The 24018-nt window shown below is 40.3% G+C and overlaps 3 protein-coding genes across 13 annotated transcripts in view; 2 read left to right on the forward strand and 1 right to left on the reverse strand.

The window, feature by feature from the left end:
• The window catches only part of LOC112150170 (cyclin-dependent kinase-like 5), a 58849-nt gene extending 55422 nt beyond the window's left edge, over positions 1–3427 (forward strand). For all 4 annotated transcript variants that reach the window (XM_024278200.2, XM_024278201.2, XM_024278202.2 and 1 more), the window contains 2 exons: positions 194–349; positions 422–3427. In XM_024278200.2, coding sequence (XP_024133968.1) covers positions 194–349; positions 422–775 — 510 coding nt within the window. In that variant the 3' untranslated portion in view covers positions 776–3427. The remainder of the gene's footprint in view (positions 1–193; positions 350–421) is intronic.
• LOC112150172 (retinoschisin) lies at positions 3400–5372 on the reverse strand. Its single transcript, XM_024278206.2, has 6 exons — positions 5296–5372; positions 5093–5118; positions 4820–5012; positions 4241–4382; positions 3972–4167; positions 3400–3824 (listed from the first exon to the last, which is right to left on the reverse strand). Exons 1-6 carry the CDS (start codon positions 5342–5344, stop codon positions 3672–3674), a joined length of 759 nt encoding a protein of 252 aa, XP_024133974.1. The 5' UTR covers positions 5345–5372; the 3' UTR covers positions 3400–3671.
• Positions 5373–7667: 2295 nt separating this feature from the next.
• LOC112150169 (adaptor related protein complex 1 subunit sigma 2) lies at positions 7668–24006 on the forward strand. 8 transcript variants are annotated; one of them, XM_036211409.1, is made up of 7 exons: positions 7668–7799; positions 8349–8527; positions 10275–10383; positions 10464–10601; positions 19037–19116; positions 19244–19252; positions 21761–24006. In XM_036211409.1, the coding sequence occupies exons 2-7, from the start codon at positions 8349–8351 to the stop codon at positions 21843–21845; spliced, it is 600 nt and encodes a 199-aa protein (XP_036067302.1). In that variant the 5' UTR covers positions 7668–7799; the 3' UTR covers positions 21846–24006. The 8 variants fall into 8 exon arrangements, with proteins under 8 accessions (XP_036067302.1, XP_024133963.1, XP_024133959.1 ...); XM_024278195.2 differs by lacking the exons at positions 19037–19116; positions 19244–19252; positions 21761–24006 and adding exons at positions 12378–12408; positions 15433–15494; positions 15878–16840; XM_024278196.2 differs by lacking the exon at positions 19037–19116 and having other exon boundaries at positions 7669–7799.
• Positions 24007–24018: the final 12 nt, after the last annotated feature.

Genomic DNA, 24018 nt, shown 5'->3' on the forward strand with positions numbered 1-24018 from the left:
TTAAGAACTTCACTATGATCATTAAAACACTACTTTTTATTTAAAAAATAGTCATAAGGAGACTTTAAACCAATCAAAGGGCTAACTCTAATAACAATCCATGTTCGAGAACGTTCAAGACATTTGCAGGTTTTGAAAGGACTGAATTTAGTCTTATTTGGGTTTAATTAAACATTCCTTTTTTATTCAACAGGCTGCCAATGACGGCATGGATGCATCCATCCAGAAGTCCTCCAGGTCCTCGGGACATCAAAGCAGCCGCCACAGATCCCGGGACAAGAGCAGGGACCGGAACCAAGACAGGGACAAGGACTGGCCGCCTGAGAAGCCGTCCGATTCCCACTCTCCGGTGAGTTTCCCCTGTAATGTTCACCTCCTGGTGTGGTTTGATCAGCTTGACGATTTGGGATGTCTGCTTCAGAGTCAGCCGCTGAAGTCACTGCGGAAGCTCCTGCACCTCTCCTCCTCATCCTCCAATCAGACTGCATCCTCTGACATGCGCTACCAGCCGCTCTCTAACTCCGCTCAAGGCGGTTTCGCCGAAAACCGGGGTCACTCAGGGGTCAGCACCCCCCAGCTCAAGAGCCGGCAGGCAGGCTACCCTCTGCCGGGACAGCTGGAGTCCGGCTGGCACTCGTCCGCGCTGGGCCGCCCCGAGGGCAACCCGTACCCCGAGCAAATGGGCATCAAAGGAGGCCAGAACGGGCACGGCTTTGGACGCCCCTCCAGATCCCGCATGCCCAATCTCAACGACCTGAAGGAGACTGCTCTGTAATCTGGACCCCCACCTCAGCATCCTGCTTTCCCTCAGTGGCCCCACTCCTCTGTGAACCTGTGCCCCCGCTGAACACACACTCACACCAATCCCTGACCTTCTGTTGTAAACTCGGCTCGCAAAGAGGCCCAAAGCCTTTTCTGTCCGATTTTTTTAAAAGCTTCCATGTTTGATAGAGTTTCTATGATGTAATTCTGATTTTATTTGTATTATAAAGTAAATATACGACAGATTCAGTACATATATATATGGATAGATAAAATGTAGATTTTAAGTGTAAGTATTTTTTGTTTTTATTAAATATAGAACTATAGTACATTTTACTGTGTAGTACTCTAAGGCATTTTAAACAAATAAAGTTCCATCAGTTGTTGCAATAGCGACTGGTAATGTCAGTAACGTGTGTCCTTCACACCCTCGATGGTAACTGTCTGAGCTGTCTCGCTTTTGGGTGTCATTCTGCTACCAACAGTCCAATGTGCCACACAGTCACCAGAGCAGCCATGTTGACTATTAAACAGGTAAGGTTTGCCCTTCCGTCTGTTTAGGTTAGTGTGTCTTTGATGAAATTCAGCCATTTTAGAGTTTGCGGTGCCATAAATGAGCAGATATTCTGACCTACAGTGCCGTCTGTGGGACACAGTCGAGAACTGCACTTATCTGTTCCTGTCGCTCGCCCAACCTTCCCAGAAACCATCCGCTATAGAAAACTTCTACTATACAATAGAAAAAAAGGATTTGTTTTGAAGTGCTTCTTATATTATCCCAATGTATGCACCTTATTAAGAAGAATCCAATAATGCAGATGTGGTGAGCAGCTTCTCCCCTCACTAACGGTCACTCGATTTCACACAAGCTGCTTCCAAGTGGTTCTCCTTACCTCAGTCGCTGAAATGCACAAACGCTGCATAAATGTTTGATGCTGTACTAGAATTCGATGCACAGAACATGAACGCTTCTCTCAGTCCAGCTTAGAATGTAATGTTTTTTATTAGAGCCAGAGGAACGTAAAGCCATTCTGGGTGTTCTGATATAATGACTCCCAGCTCCTCACCTTGCCCCCTTTATTGGACGCTCCTCTTCAGCCACTTTCTCCTTAGTTCTTATGAGTTTTAAAGCCATATATAAAAGTGACTATTGTAGTAGTTGTGATTCTTTGTTATTGATTTCCAAACTTTTAGACTACTTATTGTAGTTTTTGAAATCACTCATTGTAGTTTGCTAAATGCCACTTTGTTCAATGTCCTGCTGTCCTTGTATGCTCCTTAAAGGGTAACCAAACAGAGAGGTTGGTGAGTGAATCCACCCACAGCCGAAACTTGAAAATCCAGTCAGAGCTGGACTGTTATCATTACTGGAGATGTAGATCATGATGTGTCACGTGGGGTTTAACCAATCATGAAGTTTAAATGTGAAACCTCGTTTCAACCTGTAGGGGGCAGCACACAGATGGTTTTTGACTATGTTTTCAAGAGTTAAACAAGTTTATTTTAATTTGTCAACAATTTGGCAACAAATTGCACTTTTAAAGCCCCATTTATAGAGATAAACAGCCAAAAAAAGTTGATTTATTGTTAGGTTACCCTTTAAGTTGCAAATTAAACGTGTGTTAAGGTCTGTGTGCAAAATGCTAATTACTGTTAGCTTGCTAACTACTAATTACTGTAAACTTGTACCATTCAACCAAAACTTTTCATGCTTTGTTTACAATTTTTGTGCTCATTTAGTTGTTAAACATTCTTGATTTCATCCCTTCTGACTTTAAATGTTGTGATTTAGTCTAATTTTTTGTTCTTTTAAATAATTTATCAGTTAATCTGCTAACATTTCCACCAACTTATGTTTAGCATTTCAGCTAATGTTTTAGCAAGCTGTTAGCTGTCTTTCTTAAGTAGTCTCTTGCCTAATATTTCCATGTGGTATTACTATAATGTTATTTTCCCTTAGTTTTTACGCATTTCATTTAATAATGTCTCAGCCTTTTACTTCTTTTATTGATTGTATTTTCATTTTTGAAGCAGGTGTGTCTTTGTGACGTTTAGCCGGTCAGCTTGTCGGGCCTCACTTCACATCTCTGTGTTTGAACTCATAATGAACCACTTGGGGAGAGCTTAGCAAAAAGTCTCAGAGTGGAAAAAGCAAATCTCTCTTCTGTTGATAATAAAGTGCCATCAGAGCAGCTTGGCAAAAAAAAAGACCTTTTTTGTGCACTTTGAAGAGACTTAAGTCTCGGCAATATTTCCCTGATTGTAAGTTCTTTTCTTCTTTTTGGTTGTGAAACTGAAACACACTGAAGCCAGACGTGACCGAGTGTGTTTTTGTCCATCGATGAGCATACTCTGTTCTCGCCACAGTTTGTTTCTCCGTTTGGATTCCGGTTGCTGGAGGAGCGCCGTGTATTACATTAATACTGATGTGTGACTACTTGTTTGGTAATATTTATAACAAATGTTAAATTGAAACCAAGTATTAGGTATGTGCTTTTGTTACAGACACAAATGAGTAGCATAGTCCGTATTTATCAGCTTTTCTCCCGGCAGAGCATTTTCATGACAATTTGAAGCCCATAAATCAATGAATGCTTTACAGTTTAGACTATCCTTGTTTATTTGTGAAAGTAAATCTCCAATAAAACAGCTCATTTGATTTAAACTCTTAAACTGTTACTTCTTTTGTTTCAGCACAGCCAAACCAACCTGATTTTCTGCTGCTGACTGGTGGTTCAGGTGGTTTTCAGAGCAAAAATCTCCAGGAAGTTACATCAAAAAGCACTAAATACGTCCATCCACCCACATGTAGACTTCTTCAGGTCTCCCCAAAGATGTGCAGGCAGCTTTAAAGTCACGCTCTCCAGCTGTGTGAGTGTCTGAGGCAGGAGAGGGAAGGTTGTCGCTCCTCACGAGCACTTGTTCATGCACATCAGCAGCTCCATCCTCATGGCAATGCGAGTGTGCCAGCCTAGCGGCAGCAGGCGGATGTAGCGAGCTACAATCGGGGGTCGAAGCAGGTTCTGTACCGTCGAGGAGCGGTCAGAATTCCCATAAAAGACCTAAGGGGTGGAGATGCATGTGAGGGGGGTGTACTTTTAGTATCATGCTTCTGCATGATAAAAAAGTAAGGACAGAGGCTGCATTGCAAAAGTAATAGAGAAGAAGACTTTGGGAAAGACTTTAAGAGACCCAGCTGCAGTACCGACCCTGTTGTTTCCTGTCTGGTCCTTGTAGAAGATCCAGTTGAGAGTTTCCACAGAGCGATACTGGATGCTGTATTTAGTAATCCACTCATCGGCATCACAGCGGCCCTGCGTGAGTATGCCCGACACCACACCCACTTCCTTCAGGTCAATCTGGATCCACTGGTGCTGATCGTTGAACTTGGATAGCCATGCACACCTGGAAAAACAGAGTGTGTTCCAACTGAAGCATGGGGAGGAACCACAGAACCAAAAGGGGTTGCTTAACTAACCCAAATCCTTGATTGTTGAGGCGAGCCTTGTTGGGAATCCAGGAGGAGTACCAGCCGGTGTACTGGTCCTGATTGGAGCAGCTGATCTGGTTGGAGGTCACAGATCCGGATTCAAAGCCGAGCGCTCTGTGGTACGGGCACTCTGGAAGGATGGTTTTCAGAAGTGACAGCAGATCTATTTGGTGAAATAGCAGGCGTCTTTCCTTCACTGCTGGTAGTGATCTCCTGTGTCTTACAGGAAGCTTTGATGAGAGATCACGATCGGAGCATTATCTGATGTGTGCAATCATGCCAGAGAGGGGAGGGCACGCCCTATTTTCAGCTTCCTAATCTTCTCGTCACCTTCCTGCACAGGTAATGAGATTTACCCAAACAGTTCCAGGCTTCCACAGCACAGAAGATCATTTCCAAACCCCAAACTGACATGCACTGCCAGGTTAATGGCAGGCGGTGCTGCTCATACCCGCACAACCAGCTGTTTAAGCTGAATTACATCCCAGTTCCAAGGCAGTTCATGACTTTCAGCGGAACAAGTGTAGCTTTCAGCATTTGAGCTGACGCAGCAGATGGAGTCCTCACCTGGCATGCAGGTCCACTGGTGACCTTGAGGCGGTGAGGGCGTTGTCAGGAGAGGTGAGACAGTGGGGGGGCGAGTGGGAGAATCTGCGGATTCGCAGTCACAAGTGCAGGCCTTCACATTCCGCGTCCAGGTCTCGATCACCTGCTGCTCCTCCTGGAGCTCCTCATCAGGGACGACCACCTCCTCCTCCTCCTGCAGAACATGCACAGAGGACACAGACCGAGGTAACACCGGGAGTCCGTTTAAGTCAGGAGTCAAACTTGTGTTCTTACCTCCTGTGAATGAACTGTGATCAGAGCTGAAGCACAGCAATGGAAGCAAAAAAAAAAACATGTAACAGCTTCAAACAAAGTTTTACATAAATCAAGACTGCGTTTCTGCATCAGCATCCGAGGGAAAACACAGCCATAAACACAGTCATGGGTTCTTTCAACAACACATTTACACATTTTCCTGTGTGAAGGATCAAACTTACCCAGGAGCAGGAGAAGCAGCACAGCAGCACGACGAGCCGGAACCTCCATCTTCCTCTTCAGCCGTACTGAAACGACATGTGTGTGATACCCAACTGTAGTGGACAGGATTACTGTAATCCACTGCGATGGCCTTGTCTAATACTCTTTAGAGGTCCTTAGATACCTCCTTTTACCGCTTTACTGCAGCTGCACCTCTGTGAATACCTTCACCTCAACGGTCAGGTTGACAGCAGTCACTTGTTCAGGTCTTTCCAGCAGGAAGCTCACTCTAAGTATAGAAACAAGGCAAAGTGTGATGACAGCCTTTCTTCAGTCAGTCAGTTTTCTTTTGCCACACTTGCAGAGTTTAGTTCCAAAAATTCAGGTGTTCAGATTTGGAGCGCTGAAAAAATATGCACTTGTCACCGTGTGCACAAAACTAATCTGGTTCATTTCTTTCCTCTTCATTACTGAAATCTGATGGACTTCCTCAAACTGATCCTCACATCACAGAATAGGTGCACAAGATGGATGATTAAAGCTGACAGCAGGAGACAAGGGTCAATGTTAATCTTATTTTCTACTAAAATACCCCATGTTAAAGACATGTTTTTAATGGTTATTTTACACACAAATTGTTTTTTAAAATATTTTACATCAAATAAGAAAATGTTTTTCATATTCTAAAAAAAAGTAGAAATAGACTACAAGTATACTGAGTGTTAATAAATCTCTTAATACAATTTTAACTATCGATTTCAAGATTGTAAAATGAGTTAAATAGGTATAATGGTTCTTGCATTAAAAAGGTTTTTGCTGGGTTGTGAACATGAGTGAGCAACAATAAACTCTGAAATGAAAGATCTTGACTTCAAACTAACATCATTGAATTAACTGTTTGAATCAAACATAAAATCTGTTTTTTTTTTTTTGTTTGTTTTACAGAGTGAAAGCTCTAGAAAGGAGTAAAAACATTACAAAGATTCACAATGACCTAAACTCCCACTCCAATCATCCTTTGATCTATTGTTAAAGCGTTCCTAGTGGTGTTTAAATTATAGTTATGCCATTTTAAGCCAATAAACCTGTGTCCGTTTTTTTGGGACATAGTTTCTGTAGAGCTGTATATTTTCATTAGAAATTTGCCTTTTAGTTGTGGGCGGGGCCATTGGCAGGGATAAAGCCTTCCCTCATGTCCCATCATCCCTTTAATTGCAGTTTTTTATCCAGCTTTTCTCTTCAGGAATCGCCACAGTGAATCAGTTTCCTCCATCTAACTCTGTCTCCTGCATTCTTTACTCTAACACCAGCCACCACCATCTTCTCCTTCACTGCTACTCTTTGGTCTTCCTATAGACCTCTTTCCTGCAGATCTAGACTCAGCATCCTTCTACCAAAATGTTCACTGTCTCTCCTTCAAACCATCAGTCTCTAAATTTATCTCCAAACCCTCTAACGTGTGCATCTTCATCTCCACTGCCTCCAGCTCTTCCTCCTGTCTTCCCCTTACTGTCTCTAGGCTGAACAACACGGCTGGTCTCACCACAGTCTTGTACACCTTTCCTTTCATTTGTGCTGAAACTCTTCTGTCACACATCACACCTGACACTTTTCTCCACCCATTCCAACCTGCCTGCCCTCGCTTCTTCACATCTTTTCAACACTATCCATTACTCTGTACTGTTGACCCTCTCATTCACACACATGTACTCCGTCTTACTGCCGCTAACCTTCTTTCCAGGGCAAACCTCCACCTCAGCTTCTCCTCTGCTCTTGCTAAACATCACAATATTGTTTGTTATTCCTGATTCACAATAATTTAAATAAAGAAATACTTAGAAACACAGTTTTAATATTAATTTTCTTTATATATGTCCTCCATTATGAAAAAAAATACTACAAGAGTATGTTAAAACACACACACACAAAATACAATTTTAATTTGGGTGTCTTTAAATGAAACATAAAATCAGTTTTTGGTGTTACATCTCCAGAAAATGAGGAAAATATCAGAGATTTTTGAAGGAAAATGATCAAAGTGAATTTTCATGGAGGAGGACATCCTCAAAGGTAATTTTACTTCTCCAGTACTCACTTGGCTTCTGAATTTGAATCCAAAGCTTGATTGATATAGCTAATAAAAATCTGTAATGTTATTTGCAAATATATACGGATTTTTTAATTAAATTGTAAACATTTATCCTTTTTAAGCAGCCTACAAAAGCTAGAGGAAAACTTTCAGTACAGTGCTGTCTGCTTTTTGCCATGAAACAGGTGCTGAGAGCCGTCCGACTTTTTCTACGCTCCTTGGGCTCATAATATGATTGATTCCAAAAGTAACCAATGACGTTTCATATATTAAGTTAAGGCGCGGAAAGGGCGGAGACCTTTTAAACACGTCAACCAATGAAATTGTGTCGCGAGCGCCTTGGCAACCAATCAAAACCCTGACTTCAGCTGCCCGTGTATACGGTGTCACTGACTGGGCAGCTCATTTCTTCACAGGGTGTCGGTGGGCTTGAAGGTAAGTACAGTTATTTTTATTCTCTTTTATCGTTTGTGTTTGAAGCTCCGACGTTCTGTAGCTAATTTTAAAGGAGCCGGAAGTCGTGCATGCTAATGGTACTATCCGAGGTTTAATGGTACTTCCGTTCTGCTGTGTTCTTGATAAGATTCTGGGTTATTGCGCTCACATTTGGGGTCTAACTAACTGTAAATTAAACAGTTTATTATTAAGAGCCATATTAAGACCCTTGTGAAGTTTTTAAGGTTGTTATTGCTTGTCACAGGTGAATTGTTTCATCTAAAATTAAGTCTGGAGTGAAGTAATTCACTTTTAACACATTAACAACTTATCCATTCCCTAAATAAATTTCACATTTTAATATACATATTATTAATTCCTTACTAATTTGATTCTCCCTCTGAATAATTTTTCCTACTCCCCACTGGGTTTTTGGGTTAATCTTGCTTCATTCTCTCTCTTTCCCCTAAAGCCTTTTGGTTCAGGTCTTGGTTCAGAAGTGGCTCCGCTCCCCATCATCCCTCTGTTTTGCCCCCCTCCTCATTTCAGATGCAGTTCATGCTCCTGTTCAGTCGACAAGGCAAGCTCAGGCTTCAGAAGTGGTACGTGCCCCTGTCTGACAAGGAGAAGAAGAAGATCACCAGAGAGCTGGTGCAGACGGTCCTGGCTCGGAAGCCCAAAATGTGCAGCTTCCTGGAGTGGCGAGACCTGAAGATTGTCTACAAGAGGTGGGCGCCTGTTTGTGAAATGCTTTTACCCCACTGAGGGGAATTCTGTCATGCAGAAGCCTTCATAGATGTGTTCCCCTTACAGATGCCTTCTGCAGTGACAGCAGGAGCAAAAAAGATCTTTAGTTTTTCCTCATTTAAACCCTGTTGCCGTGCCAACAGACAAGCAGGCAGACTATGTGTGAACCCAGGTAACCCAGCAGGCTCAGGCAAACACAACCTGTTCAGCTGAAACAGAGGAAGGCCTGTTGAAAGGGGAATAATGCAAAGTTATTCAGCTTTGATCGGTCATTTATTGGATCCTACAGAAGATGGTGAGATGATAAGACTTGGTAAAGGTCAAAAGATCCATTTGGACACAGAGTTAGGATTAGGTCCTTTTCTTTAAATCTAACAGGTGGTGCAACCATCTGACAACCGGGTCACAAAGTAGTGACAACATGGAGAAATCAGAAAAAAAAGGCTTGAAGACCCAATTGAAATAGTGTTTTTGGTGTGTTTAACATGTTCTTGTGACATTTTTCAATCGTATTCCTGATTTTGTTTTCTCAAGTTTTTGTGAATTAGCAGCAGATGAAAATAATGCAGTTTGAAAAAGCTCTCTGCTCTGAACCATAAACATCTTTGTTTTCCTCGCCTGAGCTGAAATCTGATTTAAAACCTTACGACAGGATAGCTTTATGGCCATTTTTGTGGTCTGCTAATGTTAAGTTGGGGTTGGGAGTGGCTGTAAGCTAGTGGGAGAGAGCTTGTAATGAAATGGATGATGGGAAATGGGGCGGGGCTTACTCCTTACCAACAGTTTCGCCCACAACTCAACTCCTGCTGCTCGGCAGAAAGTATGACCTAGAAAACCAGTTTTATTTTGTAAAAGACGACTGGGAACACTTTTATAATAGATCTAAAGATTATTAGAGTGGGTCTTTAAATAAAATGCTTAAATCTTGATGTATTATTACAAAGACATTTTGATTTATCAGTTAAAGTTAGACTGATAATGCTGGTTGTGTTTAATTTAATATTAAAATGAAAATTATTTGATTGATTTTTTGTTTCTTTAATTAGCGTACCACAATTCAAATGGATTCATCAGAATTTACAAAGCAAAGCATAATGGGAAAGGGGCAAAGAAAGGAAATAACTTCACTTTGTCCTTATAGAAATCAAAATATTAGACATTCCTCTCAATGTAACACAACATAAATGTCGATGTTGCAGTTCTTTCCTTCCTTTTTCCACAACGCTCACTCGTTCTTCTTGACTGCTTCAGTGTTAAGCAGCTGAACAGAACCCTTTGTGTTCCCTCAGCTTGGCTCCGGATTGCATCATTAGCACATTCAGCAGACAGCTATGAAGTGAACCATGAAAAATGTCATTATTCACGAGTTCCATCAGTGACACACAGCGTGGATTCTAACGCTGGCGTAGAGTTTGGTGCTGCTGTGTCTTGCGTTCACTCGGCCTGCGAGGGATCAGCTTCCTTATTAACCAATCATCACATGCTTAAAGAATGCCTTTGGGATTATCAGGGATAAGCACAGGGCTTAACTGATTCAGCATTCTTCATCTGCTTTCCAGCTTTTAAATAAATACTTCCACACAGTAAACAGCAGCCTCTAATAATAACTGAGAGGAGCTCTTTCTGCACCAGAAAATAAAGATTCTGTCAAGGTCATTGTCTTTTTTTTCACTGGGAGACATCTTTGGCATCTTGATTTGAAAGGTGTGTTGTCTTGTTGTGTTGCAGATATGCCAGTTTGTATTTCTGCTGTGCCATCGAGGACCAAGACAATGAGCTCATCACTCTGGAGATCATCCACAGATACGTGGAGCTGCTGGACAAATACTTCGGCAGCGTACGTGTGCCTCTGCCGGTTTGTTTGCCTGCTGACGGTGCATCCAAAATGAGCAGAGGTGTTTTGGCTTTGTTCCGTAGGTTTGTGAGTTAGATATTATTTTCAACTTTGAGAAAGCCTACTTCATCCTGGATGAGTTCCTGCTGGGTGGAGAGGCTCAAGAAACCTCCAAAAAGAATGTGCTGAAAGCCATCGAGCAGGCCGACCTTTTACAGGAGGTAAGATTGACAACTTGGAAGTTATGTTTAGAAAAGCTGTCATTCAAGCACAAGTAAATGGTAAAAATCACCATACTGTGGTTGTCTCTGAAAGATCTGGAGAACCCGGACATGTCAACGTGCGTGCCGGCGCCTCTGTAGAGCTCACCAAATGATATAAACCCAAGCTACTCGCTCAGTATCATCCATGTTTTCCATAATGTAGCAATGAATGAAGTCCAGAAAAAATAGTTCCTCCCACACGCGGCCGGGACGTCATGGACATTTTAGGACAGACGTCAAGCAATGAATTTAACACGCGGGAATAGAGGGGCAGCAGACGCCAATTTGACGTGCAAATCTCGTCTGGTGTGAATGCAACTTTAGTATTTGCTACTGACAGCAACACAGGAGGTGAAGCACCGTCCAAAACAAAACTGGAGGAGAATCTGGTTGTTCTCCTTCTTAACTTTATGATATTTTTTTTTATTTGCAACAAGATATTACTATTATTGTTTTTATTTTGGCTCAGTGGGCAAGGTGAAGGGCTGGCACGCAGGAGCCCTGGGTTTGATTCCCAGGGTTGTCCACTGATCTCCACCCAGATTGGGTCCTTAGACAAGACCCTTGACGCTGCTGCCTAACTGGGTCCCTGTGCCCCTCAAGTACAGGGTTGTGTCAGGAAGATCATCCGGCATAAAAACTCTGCCAAAACACTGATACGAAACAGTGGGTCCTGTTACACTGTGGCGACCCCGAAAGGGATAAGCCGAAAGTGAACACATTTTCTCCTTCCTCTAACTAATGGGGACAGAACTTCTATTGGGTTACAGAGAAACAGAAGTACCGCTAAAAGCGGACGTCATTTAGATCTCTCCCTACATGGTGAAGTTCTCTGTACTGGGAGAATCTCTGAAGGATCTCATGAGCTTTTTGAAATAAATAAACCTAATCTCCTAAAGTTATCAGTGCCTTCCATGCATTGACTGCACATGAGTTTATGGTTCCATTTTAAAGATCCAGCAAAAAACTTTGCTCCTCCCAGACACGTCGGGAGAGATTAGCTTAAGAGCACATTTTGGTGCAGGCGTTTTGACACGTGTTCAAACAGAGGCAATGGATGTGAATTTTACGCTTTAATCATGTTTGGTTTAAATACACCATTGCCCCAGGTTTGGCAGAGTTTTTTTTCCACATTTTTTCCAAAAAGTGCAACTTATTTATGATTTTTTTTTCTTTTTTATTCTGCATTTTTTTACTTCTGTTACTTTTACTCTGACGTGACTTATATTCTGAAAAATGAGGTATCTTTGTTTTCTCAGGAAATGAAGGTAAGTTGGGAAAAAGTTGCAGAAAGTTTGAGATACTGGATGACATAAACAGCAGAACATGTCTGTGTGTGGATGGGAAGAAGAAACGTAGAGATTCAGGCAAAAAAAATTTTTTTTTTGCTGTGTCTCCTTGTAGAGGGAGACCCAAAAGTAGGAAAGACCTCCAACAAATGCAATATGTTGAGCAGATTGAATAACAAATACCATAACATAGATAAGAAGCTCTCCTGATGAGAGCAAAGTAAGCAATGCCTAAAAACAAACACTCTTAAATGAGATGATTACAGGCAGCTGTGACATCTCAGGAGAAGTCACACCAATAACATTTCTGTGTTTTCTCTGCAGTAAGGAGAAGGTTTTCCTTTTTGTTTTTGGCAAAACGAACAACATATTTGTGTATTTTCCCTCCATCACAGCTGATTCCTTTCCTCCCTGTTTGTGTTTTCTTTACTCTTGTTCTCTGCAGAACATAGACTATCAGACACGTCTGTTTGCAGGTACAGTTTGGAAGCCGTAGATCCACTTCTGTAATTTTAGAAAATAAATTCCCAAAGTTGCTGTGTTTTTTCCCTCACAATAACAATCCTCACAGCCCTGACTGACCCATACCCTCTACACCCTAACCAGTAATTCACTCAGAGTGGCTCCTACACTCAGGTTCCATTAGCTTAGCATTCAGTTGTAACCTAAGAGAAAGTTGCATAGCAGTCATTGGTGTCCCTTTAGACCTGTTGTAAGGAACTGAACTCAGAGTGAGCTGAGCAGACGCTGCAGAAACAAAGAGTCACTTGTCTGCTTGCAATGAACCACAGATGCTTCTTTTCTTTATTTGCATTTCAGGGAAAAGGGGGTCAAAATTAGACTCCTTTTAAGCAGCTTTCACCTTAAAGGTTCTTTTATATGTTAGAAGAATCAATTTCACCTTTGAGTGTTTTTTGCTTTGTGTTTTTAAACTAGCAGATTTTACTGCATCAGAGAATCATGAAACTTTTCTATGCAGCAGATACTCAGGAATTCAGGTTACAAGCAGAAAACAGCCTCATTCTGTTGATCATATGAAAGATAATTACATACTATGTATGTTAAAGCAGTGAAACACACTCTAGATCTGAGCAGTTTGATCTAATCGATGGGTTTACTCCACTTTCAGTCAGACGGAGCTCCAGGGGAAGACGAAATCAGGCCGTCACTGAAAATCTATTTACATCCACCAGAGGAAAAAGTGGTTATTTGTAGAGTAAAAAGAACTGCTGCAGAAACCAGAGCAGTATTAGGAAGGTTTTCTTTATCATAAAAAGGATGAGACCCAATAATAAGTCAGAAGAAGTCACCTTTTTCACCTGGGACAAATCGGTTTATCATAGTGCACAATGTTCAGGAACAGTTTGAGCGCAGATGTTTAATTTCTTCTGAAAGGTTCATGTTATGCATCTGAGAGTCTCAGTTCGTCTGAGTGAGCAATGAAGCAAACAGAGGCTGTGATCCGTCGCCATCAGCTGCTGTCCTGCATCTGTGACAAACTGAAAGACTTCTTTTATCTGCAGTTCTGAAAGGCCTTTGGTTTAGTGTAAATGTTTGTCTTCTGACACGAAGGAAGTGAAAACCACCAAACAGAATCCCGGTTTGAGAGCAGAAGTGATCTCTGATTGGCTCACGTCTGTATTTGTCAGCCAGAATGAAGACTGGGGAAGTTTTTTAAACTACAAGGTCTTGTGAATTTAAGCCTCCAGCCAGGTGACTGCTAAGTAACGACTAACTAACTGGTAACTAACAGCAGGCCCAGTTCAGCCTGGACAGCATGGGTTTGCAGCTCTGAACTCCAACCTGCATGAACGTCGGTCATTATGACTTCCTGAAACATCTGAGTGGAGCAGACGCCCTGAGAGGCTGAGAGCAGCATGAAATCAGCCGTGGATGAAGGCAGCAGAATCCAGCACTTCACCATTCCTCAGCAGATGTTTGTTGCCTTACCTCTGAGGAGGTTTGGGAAATTCCTAAAAATACAAACAGATTTTTCTGACCAGTGATGATCTTTTACTAAATTTTATAAGGTCTGACCTTAAATTGTAGTTTAAAGTGAAATAACTATGCTGTACATGCACAGATCAACCTGTGATAATTACTAACTCTCAGTTTTATATCTATATTGATAATGATAATTATTATTTGTCTAGTGTTTGACTCTTTGTGATCTCAAACAACATATCTGTGGAAACAGCTGTTGCAGAGGAGTAGATGATGTGTGATTCTGGTTAGGCTGCCGGTGCTGGTTCCTTATGTTCTCGGGACTTTCAGTGGTTTAACAGATCGGACAATAGTACCAACCCAACAGAAACCGAGAGGCACCAGAAACAGGAACTGTTCAAGACTAATTCTTTGTGATGGCTGTTTTTATAAATTATGTTTTTAATGCTCTGCTTGGCAAAGAATACACCAATTAGTTTTCTTGACGGCGCATTACTGTAGTTAAATTACTCGTCTGAGCCTGAGTATTCTGAAGACAAAGTACTTTTGGAGGTTACGTCTGTACTGCCTGAACCTATTGATAACTGCTGCTTTTTGCTGAGCGTGTGCTACAGTAAAGAAGAGGTCCAGTAAAGACACTCAGGTGCAAGAATGACAGAGAGCTGCAATAACAACACAGAGGGGCAGTAAAGGCACAGAGGTGCGTTAAAGACACAGAGGTGCAGTAAAGACACAGGTGCAATAACGACACACAGGTGGGATAACGACACACAGGTGCAATAATTACACAGAGGTTTGATAATGACACAGGTACAGTAAAAATACAGTACAGTAAAGGTGTGGTAAAGACACAGAGGTGCCTTAACGACTCAGAGGTGGATTAATGACTCCGAGGTACGTTAAGGACATAGAGGTGCAATGACGACGCATTGGTGCGTTAACAACACAGAGGTGCCTTATCGACAGAGTGTTGTTAATGACACAGATGTGCGTTAACAACACAGAGGTGCCTTAGCGACACTGAGGTGGGTGAAAGACACTGTGGTGCGTTAAGGACACAAAAGTGCGTTAAGGACACAGAGGTGTATTAAAGACATACATATGCAATAACAACACATTGGTGCGTTAACAACACAGAGGTGCCTTAGCGACACAGAGGTGCGTCAACGATACTGAGGTGGGTTAACGACATAGAGGTGCAATAACGACACAGAAGTACGTTAGCGTCACAGAGGTGCCTTAGTGACACAGAGTTGTGTTAACGACGCAAAGGTGCAGTAGTTAAACAGAGTTGCAATTACAATAAAGATGCATTCCAGAGAGGATTGTGTTTTTTTCATAAATTCTTTTAATGAAACATTCCTGCAGAGCAGGCTGCCGCTCTGGCTGAGGTGGCAGCATGCAGGAAGAACAAAGACACCTTAGAAGGTTTGCGGTTCTGCTCCACATCAGGGATGAGTTCAGGCGCTGCTCACCTGCTCAAGTGTTGAACGTTGTGGGTTCGGTCTTCCGTGTGCTGCATCATTTTGTGTTTGATGAAAATGTCTGCCTCACAGGTGTGATGGTCCCAAGTATGGCCTCAGAGTCCTCTGGTCTTTTCCAGAGTTAGGCCTTGAAGGTGAATACTCTTTGTAGAATTAAGGTGTTTTTGCCTGTAGAGCCCCGTAGTGTACCACTGTCTTTGTGTTTGCAGTGTTTCACCCTGTTGACGCTTTGTGTTAAACACCAAACTCTAGTTGGTCTTTGTTTTTTTTTATGTATGTTTGTGTTTATGTGAGCATGCTCAGGCTTTATTTTGTACCACATAAAAAACTCCTGTTTGGTTCATGGCGTGTTTTCCTCCTCGTTAGGTCACCTCATACTTTTCTCAGGTTTTCTGTCTTATCACTGAGTTAGATTCAGTTTTACCTTGAAGAACCGTGGCGTGTTTGCCTCCTGCTTGCTGCTCTGCGCCCTGCATGACCTTAGGATAAAGTGGCTGTTTTGTTTTCTCTCCCCCAGCCCCGTCATGAATACTTTAATGTGCCTGTGTACTGATTGGCTGCCACGGCCTCCGTCGCTGCCGCTGTCACCACCGCTGCGGTCCACCCTGCATGCCGAGCTGATCCGTGCCTGGCACCTTTCTTTCCCTGAGCACCTGACGCTGTCACTGGTTTTAAAACATGGCAGTCATGCAACGACATTCTGCACAGTCAAGCTCCACAAATGAAAGGAGGCTCCACTAGCTTCCTTCATTGACCCCAGTTCTTCCAAACATCGTCACCTGGCTGCCATGAGTTGTGTCGTTCTTCCACCGTTTGTCTTTGTCTTATGTTAAAAGTGTGAAACAGCAGGTTTGCATCCCGTGTCGAAAAGCAGAAGCTTCAGTTTCAACTCATGTATCTATAGAATCTTTGGTTACATCTAGAAAAGTATTAAGGAAAAGTGTGAAGACGTTTTCTCCATGTTTTGTTTTTCAAAGCTGGTTTGTGTTGGACTCAAAGCAACACATGATTCAAATCCCTTATTGATTTCTGACAAATGGGACAAACCAGTGTTATTTCTGTTATTTCTTCATTTCCCTTTTTGTTGCTTGTATATCTGTGCTTGTGTCTCTCCTTTGGAGTGTGGAAAGTCTGCCCCCTGCTGTGGAGGAGGGAGAGCAGGACCAGGGAATCTGGGTCTGAGAGCACTGAAGGCATCCTGTAGCCACACTGAACATGACAACCAGATAAACTCTGTGTTGTTACAGCCCACTTTTTCAAGTCTATTACTTTTGAGTATTTTATTGTAGTGTAGTAAGTTAAGATTAATATTTACACTTTATTTTTTTTATAGATTTTAGCTTGTTTTCCCATGAAGACAGTTAGACATTTGTGAATTTAAAGCATTTTCTCCTCAAACTTCAGTGATCAAAACTTTTAATTAGTATTTACCGTTTATAATGTAAAAAACCATGTGATTAAAATAAATAAATAGACTTTTCCAGAATCAATTATTAAAGGTATTAACACATATGTATTACCTCATGCTCTACCACATTAGAAGGCATGACTTGTTTCTGACCTGAATTTTTTTATCTCCAACAATAATAATAACTGAGTAATATCAACCTAAATTAGGAAAGCTTCTTTCTGAGCTAAAATCAGTCTCTGAAAAAAAAGGCTGAGACTCCCCTCAACTCGACGGATGCCGTATTTATGTCAAGAAGTTAAGAAAATATTTTTAATAGATTTTTTTCAACGAAAAATTGGGACTAAATTTTCAATAAAAAGGAATTTTCCCTACATTTTTAGAAAGCTTTTATTCTGAAAATTATTTATCTTGTGATCCTTTACCAAACGTTCAAATAATGACCCATTTAAGGCCAAATGCTCTGGTCTGATGTGCTGGAGGGTTAACTACAGCTCAGTCTGAGGAAAGGAAGAAAAAATCCCTGCAGACACCTGAAAGCCCATCGGCGGCCTGAAAACCTCTCAATAAAAACATGTTTTGGTCTGTTGAGACTGATGGAAGCCAAGCACTGGGTTATTTATTTGAGGGTCACTGCTTCTGTCTGTTTTTTTTGTTTTTGTTTTGTTTTTGATCGGCCATCTGATTCTCTAATCAAAGCATTTCCAGTCGCAGAACTACCTGCTGTCCACCATGAGAACAGCTCCTCCACAGTAAAGATGAAAAAAGCCTCTTTTTGGTGTAACTTCACTGTTGGTGCTGTTTGTGTTGAGTTCAGGTTTAACCTTCCATTCGGAGGCACTCGCCCTACCGTTTCACCTCCATCAGTCCAGCAAAGAGGAGGTGACTGAGGAACAACACTGGCTTAAAAAGAAGCTATTGTCTGCCTCTTCATATTAATTATTGTTTCCAACCCTAAAGTTTTACTCTAATCGTAAAAGTGTTCCCACTCATTTTCTAGGACATAGTTTCTGCAGAGCAGCAAGAGTTCATTAGAAGTTCACCTTTGGTGGAAATGTTGGTGCTAAGTAAGCCTGCTCTCATTTCCCATCATCCTTTTGTTTACTCTCTCTCTCCCGCTAGCTTACAGACCCTCACAACACCAGTGTAACATTACAAGTGCAACAAAAATGGCGAGCAGTATTGGAGCTATCCAGCCGTACAGTTCTGAGTCAGGCGAGGAAAACAAAGACGTACATGGATGTAGTATCTGCAAATGGATGCATCAGGATTGGAGTGGAGCAAGGAGGCTTTGGCCCACCAGTGTAGCACAGACGTCACTGGCATTCCAACTGCTGTTTTTCACCTGCTCCTGATTCACAACGATTTGAATAAAGAAATACTCAGAAATGCAATTAATCTTAACTTCCTTTGTATATGCTCTCCATCATGTAAAAAATGCCACAAGGTAATGTTGAAAACACAGTTTTAAGTGGAGTGGGTCTTTAAAGGTTTGTTTTATCTTACAGTTTTAAGTATAAAATTTATTGCACTTTTATTTACGCCCAAAGTTGTTTAGCCTAAAATTGATAAAATTATCATTTACAAACCAGTGTTAGAAGAACTGTGTGTCTACAACATGAGACTCAAACACAGAAAATTCTCTAAACAGATAGTAATCAATATCAATGAGAAAAAAAATAAAAACGTCCACCTTTCATTGTGGCTTAAACACAGATTCCTACCTCCTGCTCTCAATCATCTGCTTTCCTAGCAGCTTCACAGTTGGGATCAATCATGTGTTTAGCAAACTCTACAGGCTCTAACAGGCTTTACATTGATGAGTGTGTTGTCCTTTCATTATTTCCCATTCAGAGGTGCTTCCCCACACAAGTTCATAGTGTAATTAAGCCAGCAAGAATTTGCAGTTTTGCACAGATAAGATGGTATTCTTTTGCTTGCATCAGCGATAATTGAGAACATGTCAGAAATCCCAAGTTATGAGTAATACAAAGGAATCTACATGATCTGTCAGTGTTCACCTGCTGTAAAGAGGATCTGCTTCAGTGAATGCTGATGTTTGAGTTCATGGTTGTATAAAATGAATAAATTCTTTATCATGAGATTGTTGTAGAAAATGGTGTTGTACTGTTGCATATCTTTTTATGTGTTCTCTTGCCTTTTTATTTTGTGCTTTTAAAAACAATTTACTGAGTTGAAATGTGTTTTTTGCCTTTCTTTCTTTGTTATATTTCCTCTTTCCTGTTTTTTTTTCTTTTTGTAAATTAGATCTTTGAAAGAGCATCATTTCAACACCTCCTCTGGGACAGCATAATCACTCATCATGACATCCATGTTACATTTCTAAGGTTTTTAGTTAACCTTTAATCACGTTGGGAGTATGTGAGTTATTCTGCTGTTTCTCTCCATAGTAGAACAAAAGATTGTTCTGATCAAACTCCTCTCTCTTTGTTTTTGTGCTGACCCTTTTCCCAGGATACCAAAGTAAGTTTCTCTCCTCTTTTCTGCATCAAATCCATATTTCTGATTGTGTGGTTTAGAGATGCAGCGTAAGTGAGTGAGTCCTGTGGAGGGTCAGGAGATACCAGATGGGCTAGGACTGTATTTCATTTGCTGATTTTATCTGTCTGAACATGGAGACTATTAAAATATAGTATACTATTTAAATATATGTATAGTAAAATTAAGATGCAGGCACCACTCTACAGTTGCAGGAAAAAATATGTGAACCCTTTGGTATTACTTAGTTTTATGCATAAACTGAACACACGATTGTGTTGAATAAAAACATAAATTGGTGTGATTTAAGCCGGCAATGTTTTCCTTCATTATTGTGATTTAGATACAGATAAAAAAAAAAGAAAACAATGTTTCCATTTGTACAGAAACTGTGGAACTCCCAAAGGGTTCACATACTTTCTCTTGCAACTGTGGCTGGTTATATAAAACATTTCCCTATTTTTAAAATTAGTTTTAGTTATTGGAAACATAAACTCTTAAGATAATGTTATGAATGTTATGTGTCAATAATTTATGCTTCCACATTAAAATGAAGGCTGCATGTGTGAACTGTTTGAGGCAGTCTAAGGTTGAGTTCTGCAGGAACACTAAAGTGATTTACCACACTGAAGCACAGAGGTGGCAGGATGATAATGTGGGATCGGCTAAGAGGAAGAAAATAGCTCTGCTTGATTTAAGTACTTATATTTAAGAGTTTATGCTCAAAAATGAGCCAGTAGTGGTTTCATCAATTGACGGCATCAAGAAATAAAATCTTAAGAAATAGTTTATGATTTAATGTATTTTATTAACCACAGTTTGTGTTGTCTGAGTGAACGTAAACTGTTTTAAAGCATGCAGTTACATTTATTAACCTCTTTCACTTTGTTTGTGTTCAATTTGTTGTAAGCATGTGAGTGTTGTGTTCATCTGTGACACTTGAATAATTATGTCTTCATCACTTTTTACATCAGGGATAGGCAACTCCAGGCCTTGAGGGCCGCACTCCTGCATGTTTTCAAACATACTATGCTGTTCATATTAGCTGGACACACCTGAACCAGGAAATCAGTCACGAGTAGAGCTTGGATATCTGGAAATCATGCAGACACTGCGGCCCTCGAGGCCTGAAGTTGCCTATCCCTGTTTTATATCAACTGATAAGGAGCCCAATCTTTAAGTCCCACCCCAACTCTAGTTTGATCTATTGTAAAAGCATTTCCAGAAGTCTTCATTATGATGCTGCAGTTTTTTTAGCCAAAATCAAAAAGCCTGTGTCGTTTTTTTAAAGACATATTTTCTGCAGAGTGTAGAAGTTAATCAGAAATTCACTTCTGAGTTGTGGGTGGACTGATGGCACGGAGGTAACCCTCCACTGATATCCCATCATTCCTTTATTTACATTCTCCTGCTAGCTTACAGTTATTTGTCTGCAAGTGGATGCATCAGAATGGGGCAGAGCAAGGAGACTTTCAGAAAATATTTTTGCGTTTGCAGCACAAATGTTTTTAGACACGTTGTGCCTCATCTTGCTTTCGCCCTATCTTTGATTTTTGCGTTCATGAGTTTGTTTCTTGTGATGTTTGTGCCATAAAACAACCCGCTGATTGGTCTAGAATAGATTCTCTCTAATCAAATCAAAAGTCCATGTCTGCCTCCAAGCACCGTCAATGTGATGCAGAGACACTTGATTGGATAGAATCTAGACCGATCAGCACGAAACCTCTTGTTTGTGATTGGCTGGTTGGTGGCAGATATATTACTTTTAAATCAAAGCTTTGAACGCAAAATCAAAGCAAGATGAGGCACAACGCATCTGAAAACATTTATGCTGCAAACGCAAAAATATTTTTTGAAAGTAAATATTACATATTTTCATTTGCAAATTATGAAGTTTTATTCTTAACACTTTACTGTTTGTTTGTTTGCAATTTTAAAAAATGTGATCCCAAAACTGTGACTTTTGCTTACTATTTGGTCGCACAAAAATCACTCCAGAGACTTTGGCCGCCCTTTTCTGTTGGTACGTGACAACTGAGGGGTTTTTCAAACAGTAGGTTTTTATCTGTCCCGATCCATCATGATTTGAATAAAGAAATACTCAGAAATGCTGTTTTAAGCTTAATTTTCTTTATAAATGTTATATACGTATAAGCTTAAAATGTCATGATCAGGGCTCATGCAGCTCAAACTGTGTCTCTTTCAGTTTTTAATATGGTATTATTTTTATTTCATTACATTTTATGTAATTTATGAAAAAATCTGTTGATCAGAAATAATCCATTTGAGCACTTCCATCAGTTATCATACAGTGGAAGGTGCTGGAAAACCTAAAAAGAGCGACCCTGAACGTGTGAAGGAGTCCTTGAATATGACTTGAAAAAGTGTGTGAACCCTGAGGAAGTCGGTCTGAAAGCTTCATGTTCATAATTGTGTTGAGCAAACCAGCGGGTCTGAAGAGTTTCCCTGCATCTGTGGTTCCTCTTCCTGCAGGAAGCAGAGACTCCTCGCAGCGTCCTGGAGGAAATCGGACTCACATAAAAATGCCCTCCTCCTCTGCTCTTCACTTGCCAGCTAGAAGCATTACATCATAGAGAATTTCACTTTGCATCATTGTTTGTTTTACAGCTATGATGTAGCACTTTTTATGCTTTTACTGTTGACTTCTTTTCTGTTCCGCTGATATTTTGTGGAGTAAAGTCCAGGTAACTAAAACTTTACATTTTAAGGTACAAGTGAAAGTATTACGTGATAAAAACCAAAGAGTATTGTCTTATCTGCTGAATTCTTTATCATGTTACATGTTTACACACTTCTGCAGCTACACTCTGCTGCAAAGTGTTTTTTAGGGTAGAATGGTGTCATTGTGACAGTTGATCTTAGTGAGGTTTGAACACCTTAAAACACCGTTTGGTTTGGAAAACCACAGTTCCATCAGTGCCATTGTGCTGAAGCTAAGAAATGCACCTTAATGCTTTTATTGTTGTGATTAAAGAAGCCGACGAAACTGTTCTGTAAAACTGTGGTTTGAATTAAATTGTCTTTAAATATTTCAGTTTAAAACAGTAAAGCATTTTATGGCTGATAATTATCAACCATAAAAGCTACATTTTGAACATAAAACAGTCTGACTTGAGGCTGGAATCATTTTGTTTTTTAAAAATATTTTGGCCAGAATTATGGATATATTTCTTCTTCTTCTTGTTTGTTTTTTTATGTCATTCCCCTTAAATTTAATGTAAGAGAAATCAAAACTAAATTATACATTGTAAAAAGAATCACAGCCAGGTTGTTTATCACAGCTCGTGTGCAGCAGAAATTACAATATCTTAAAATAATTTAAGTTAAGACTCAAAAAATATTTCATTTTTTTGTATTTTAGATGTAACTTGAAGATTTACAGACACATAAAGTACACTGTTTAATGTAAACAACTTTGTATTTAAGTGGTATACCTTAGTAACTACACTGTTTTAACTATACAGTGTTGTGGTTCGTCTGAGATCCTCACATGTACTCCTCACCCTGTGAGATCTACCAAGTCCACTGTGATTCAAAATCCACACAGTTAACATTTGATTAGAAATAAAGACATATTTTTACTTAAATATATGGGGGGGGGGAATAAACAAAGAAATCCCATGTACTATGAACTAAAGACTAAAGTGTTCTCATCCATCAATTCATATGCTGTGATGTGTAGAAAATGATGTAAACAAAGAGAAAGCTTTCAGAAATTCAAGTTTTATCATTTATTTTCATCAATAATCAAAATCCATTGAATGAACAAAAAAGAAATCTAAATATTGAATCAAGTTTTGGTGTTTCCATCCTTTGCCTTTAAAATAGCATCAGTTCTTCTAGGTTCACTTGAAGAGAGCTCTTTAAGAAGTCAGCTGTTATGTTCCAAAAATCTTTGAGGAGAACTAAGCTCAGATTGTCTGTGGATGTAGACTTCCTCACATTATTCTGCATCATCTTCCATGACGTTGAGCTCAAGGCTCTGTGGGACCATGCCATCACTTCCTCAACTTCTCGTTCTTCTTTAGGCTGGAGACCGTTCTGAATAACTGTGGTTGTAGGTTAATCAAATGCCTGCCTGATGGTGTTGCATTATGGGTAAGTAACTACATCATTAATGCTGACTAAATTTCCAACTGTTTGCAGAAATTCAGCGACAAATGTTCAAAGAACCTCCGCCATGTTTCACTATTGTTCGCAGACACTCTGTTTTGTTCTTTTCCTTTTTTCTGCACCTCGGTTCGTGTATTTTTCTGCATAATGGCTGAATTTCCGCATTAGAGGTTTGGTGTTTCGGCTGCATCTCTTCCATGAAGACCACTTCTGGCCATGACATGAAACTGATTCTCCACTATACCTAGTGATCAAGTTAGACAGTTGTTCTCCCAGTTTGTATCCTCCTACACAACTGTTTCTGTTTCACTTCATGACTGGATTTTAGCGCATGTGCAAGACAAAGGCAAAAGGAATAATCATCAAAAATTCATTTGAGTTCAATTTGCTTTCGTTTGCTCATTTTGTAAATTGACGTTTTACATTTTGAAATCATTTTGTTGTTTTTGTGTGACAGCATGGCAGGGGGTATATGACGTTGTAAATATACAGTAGTTATACATGTCATACAATCTGTGGATTCATTTGTTAACAGTTAATAAAAAACACTATAAAAGTCCTATTTTCTTGTCATTTTGGTATTAAAGCTGAGAGTCTATCCTGAACCGTTTCCTCTT

Source organism: Oryzias melastigma, linkage group LG4 (genome assembly GCF_002922805.2).
Source record: "Oryzias melastigma strain HK-1 linkage group LG4, ASM292280v2, whole genome shotgun sequence".
NCBI classification, from domain to species: Eukaryota; Metazoa; Chordata; class Actinopteri; order Beloniformes; family Adrianichthyidae; genus Oryzias; species Oryzias melastigma.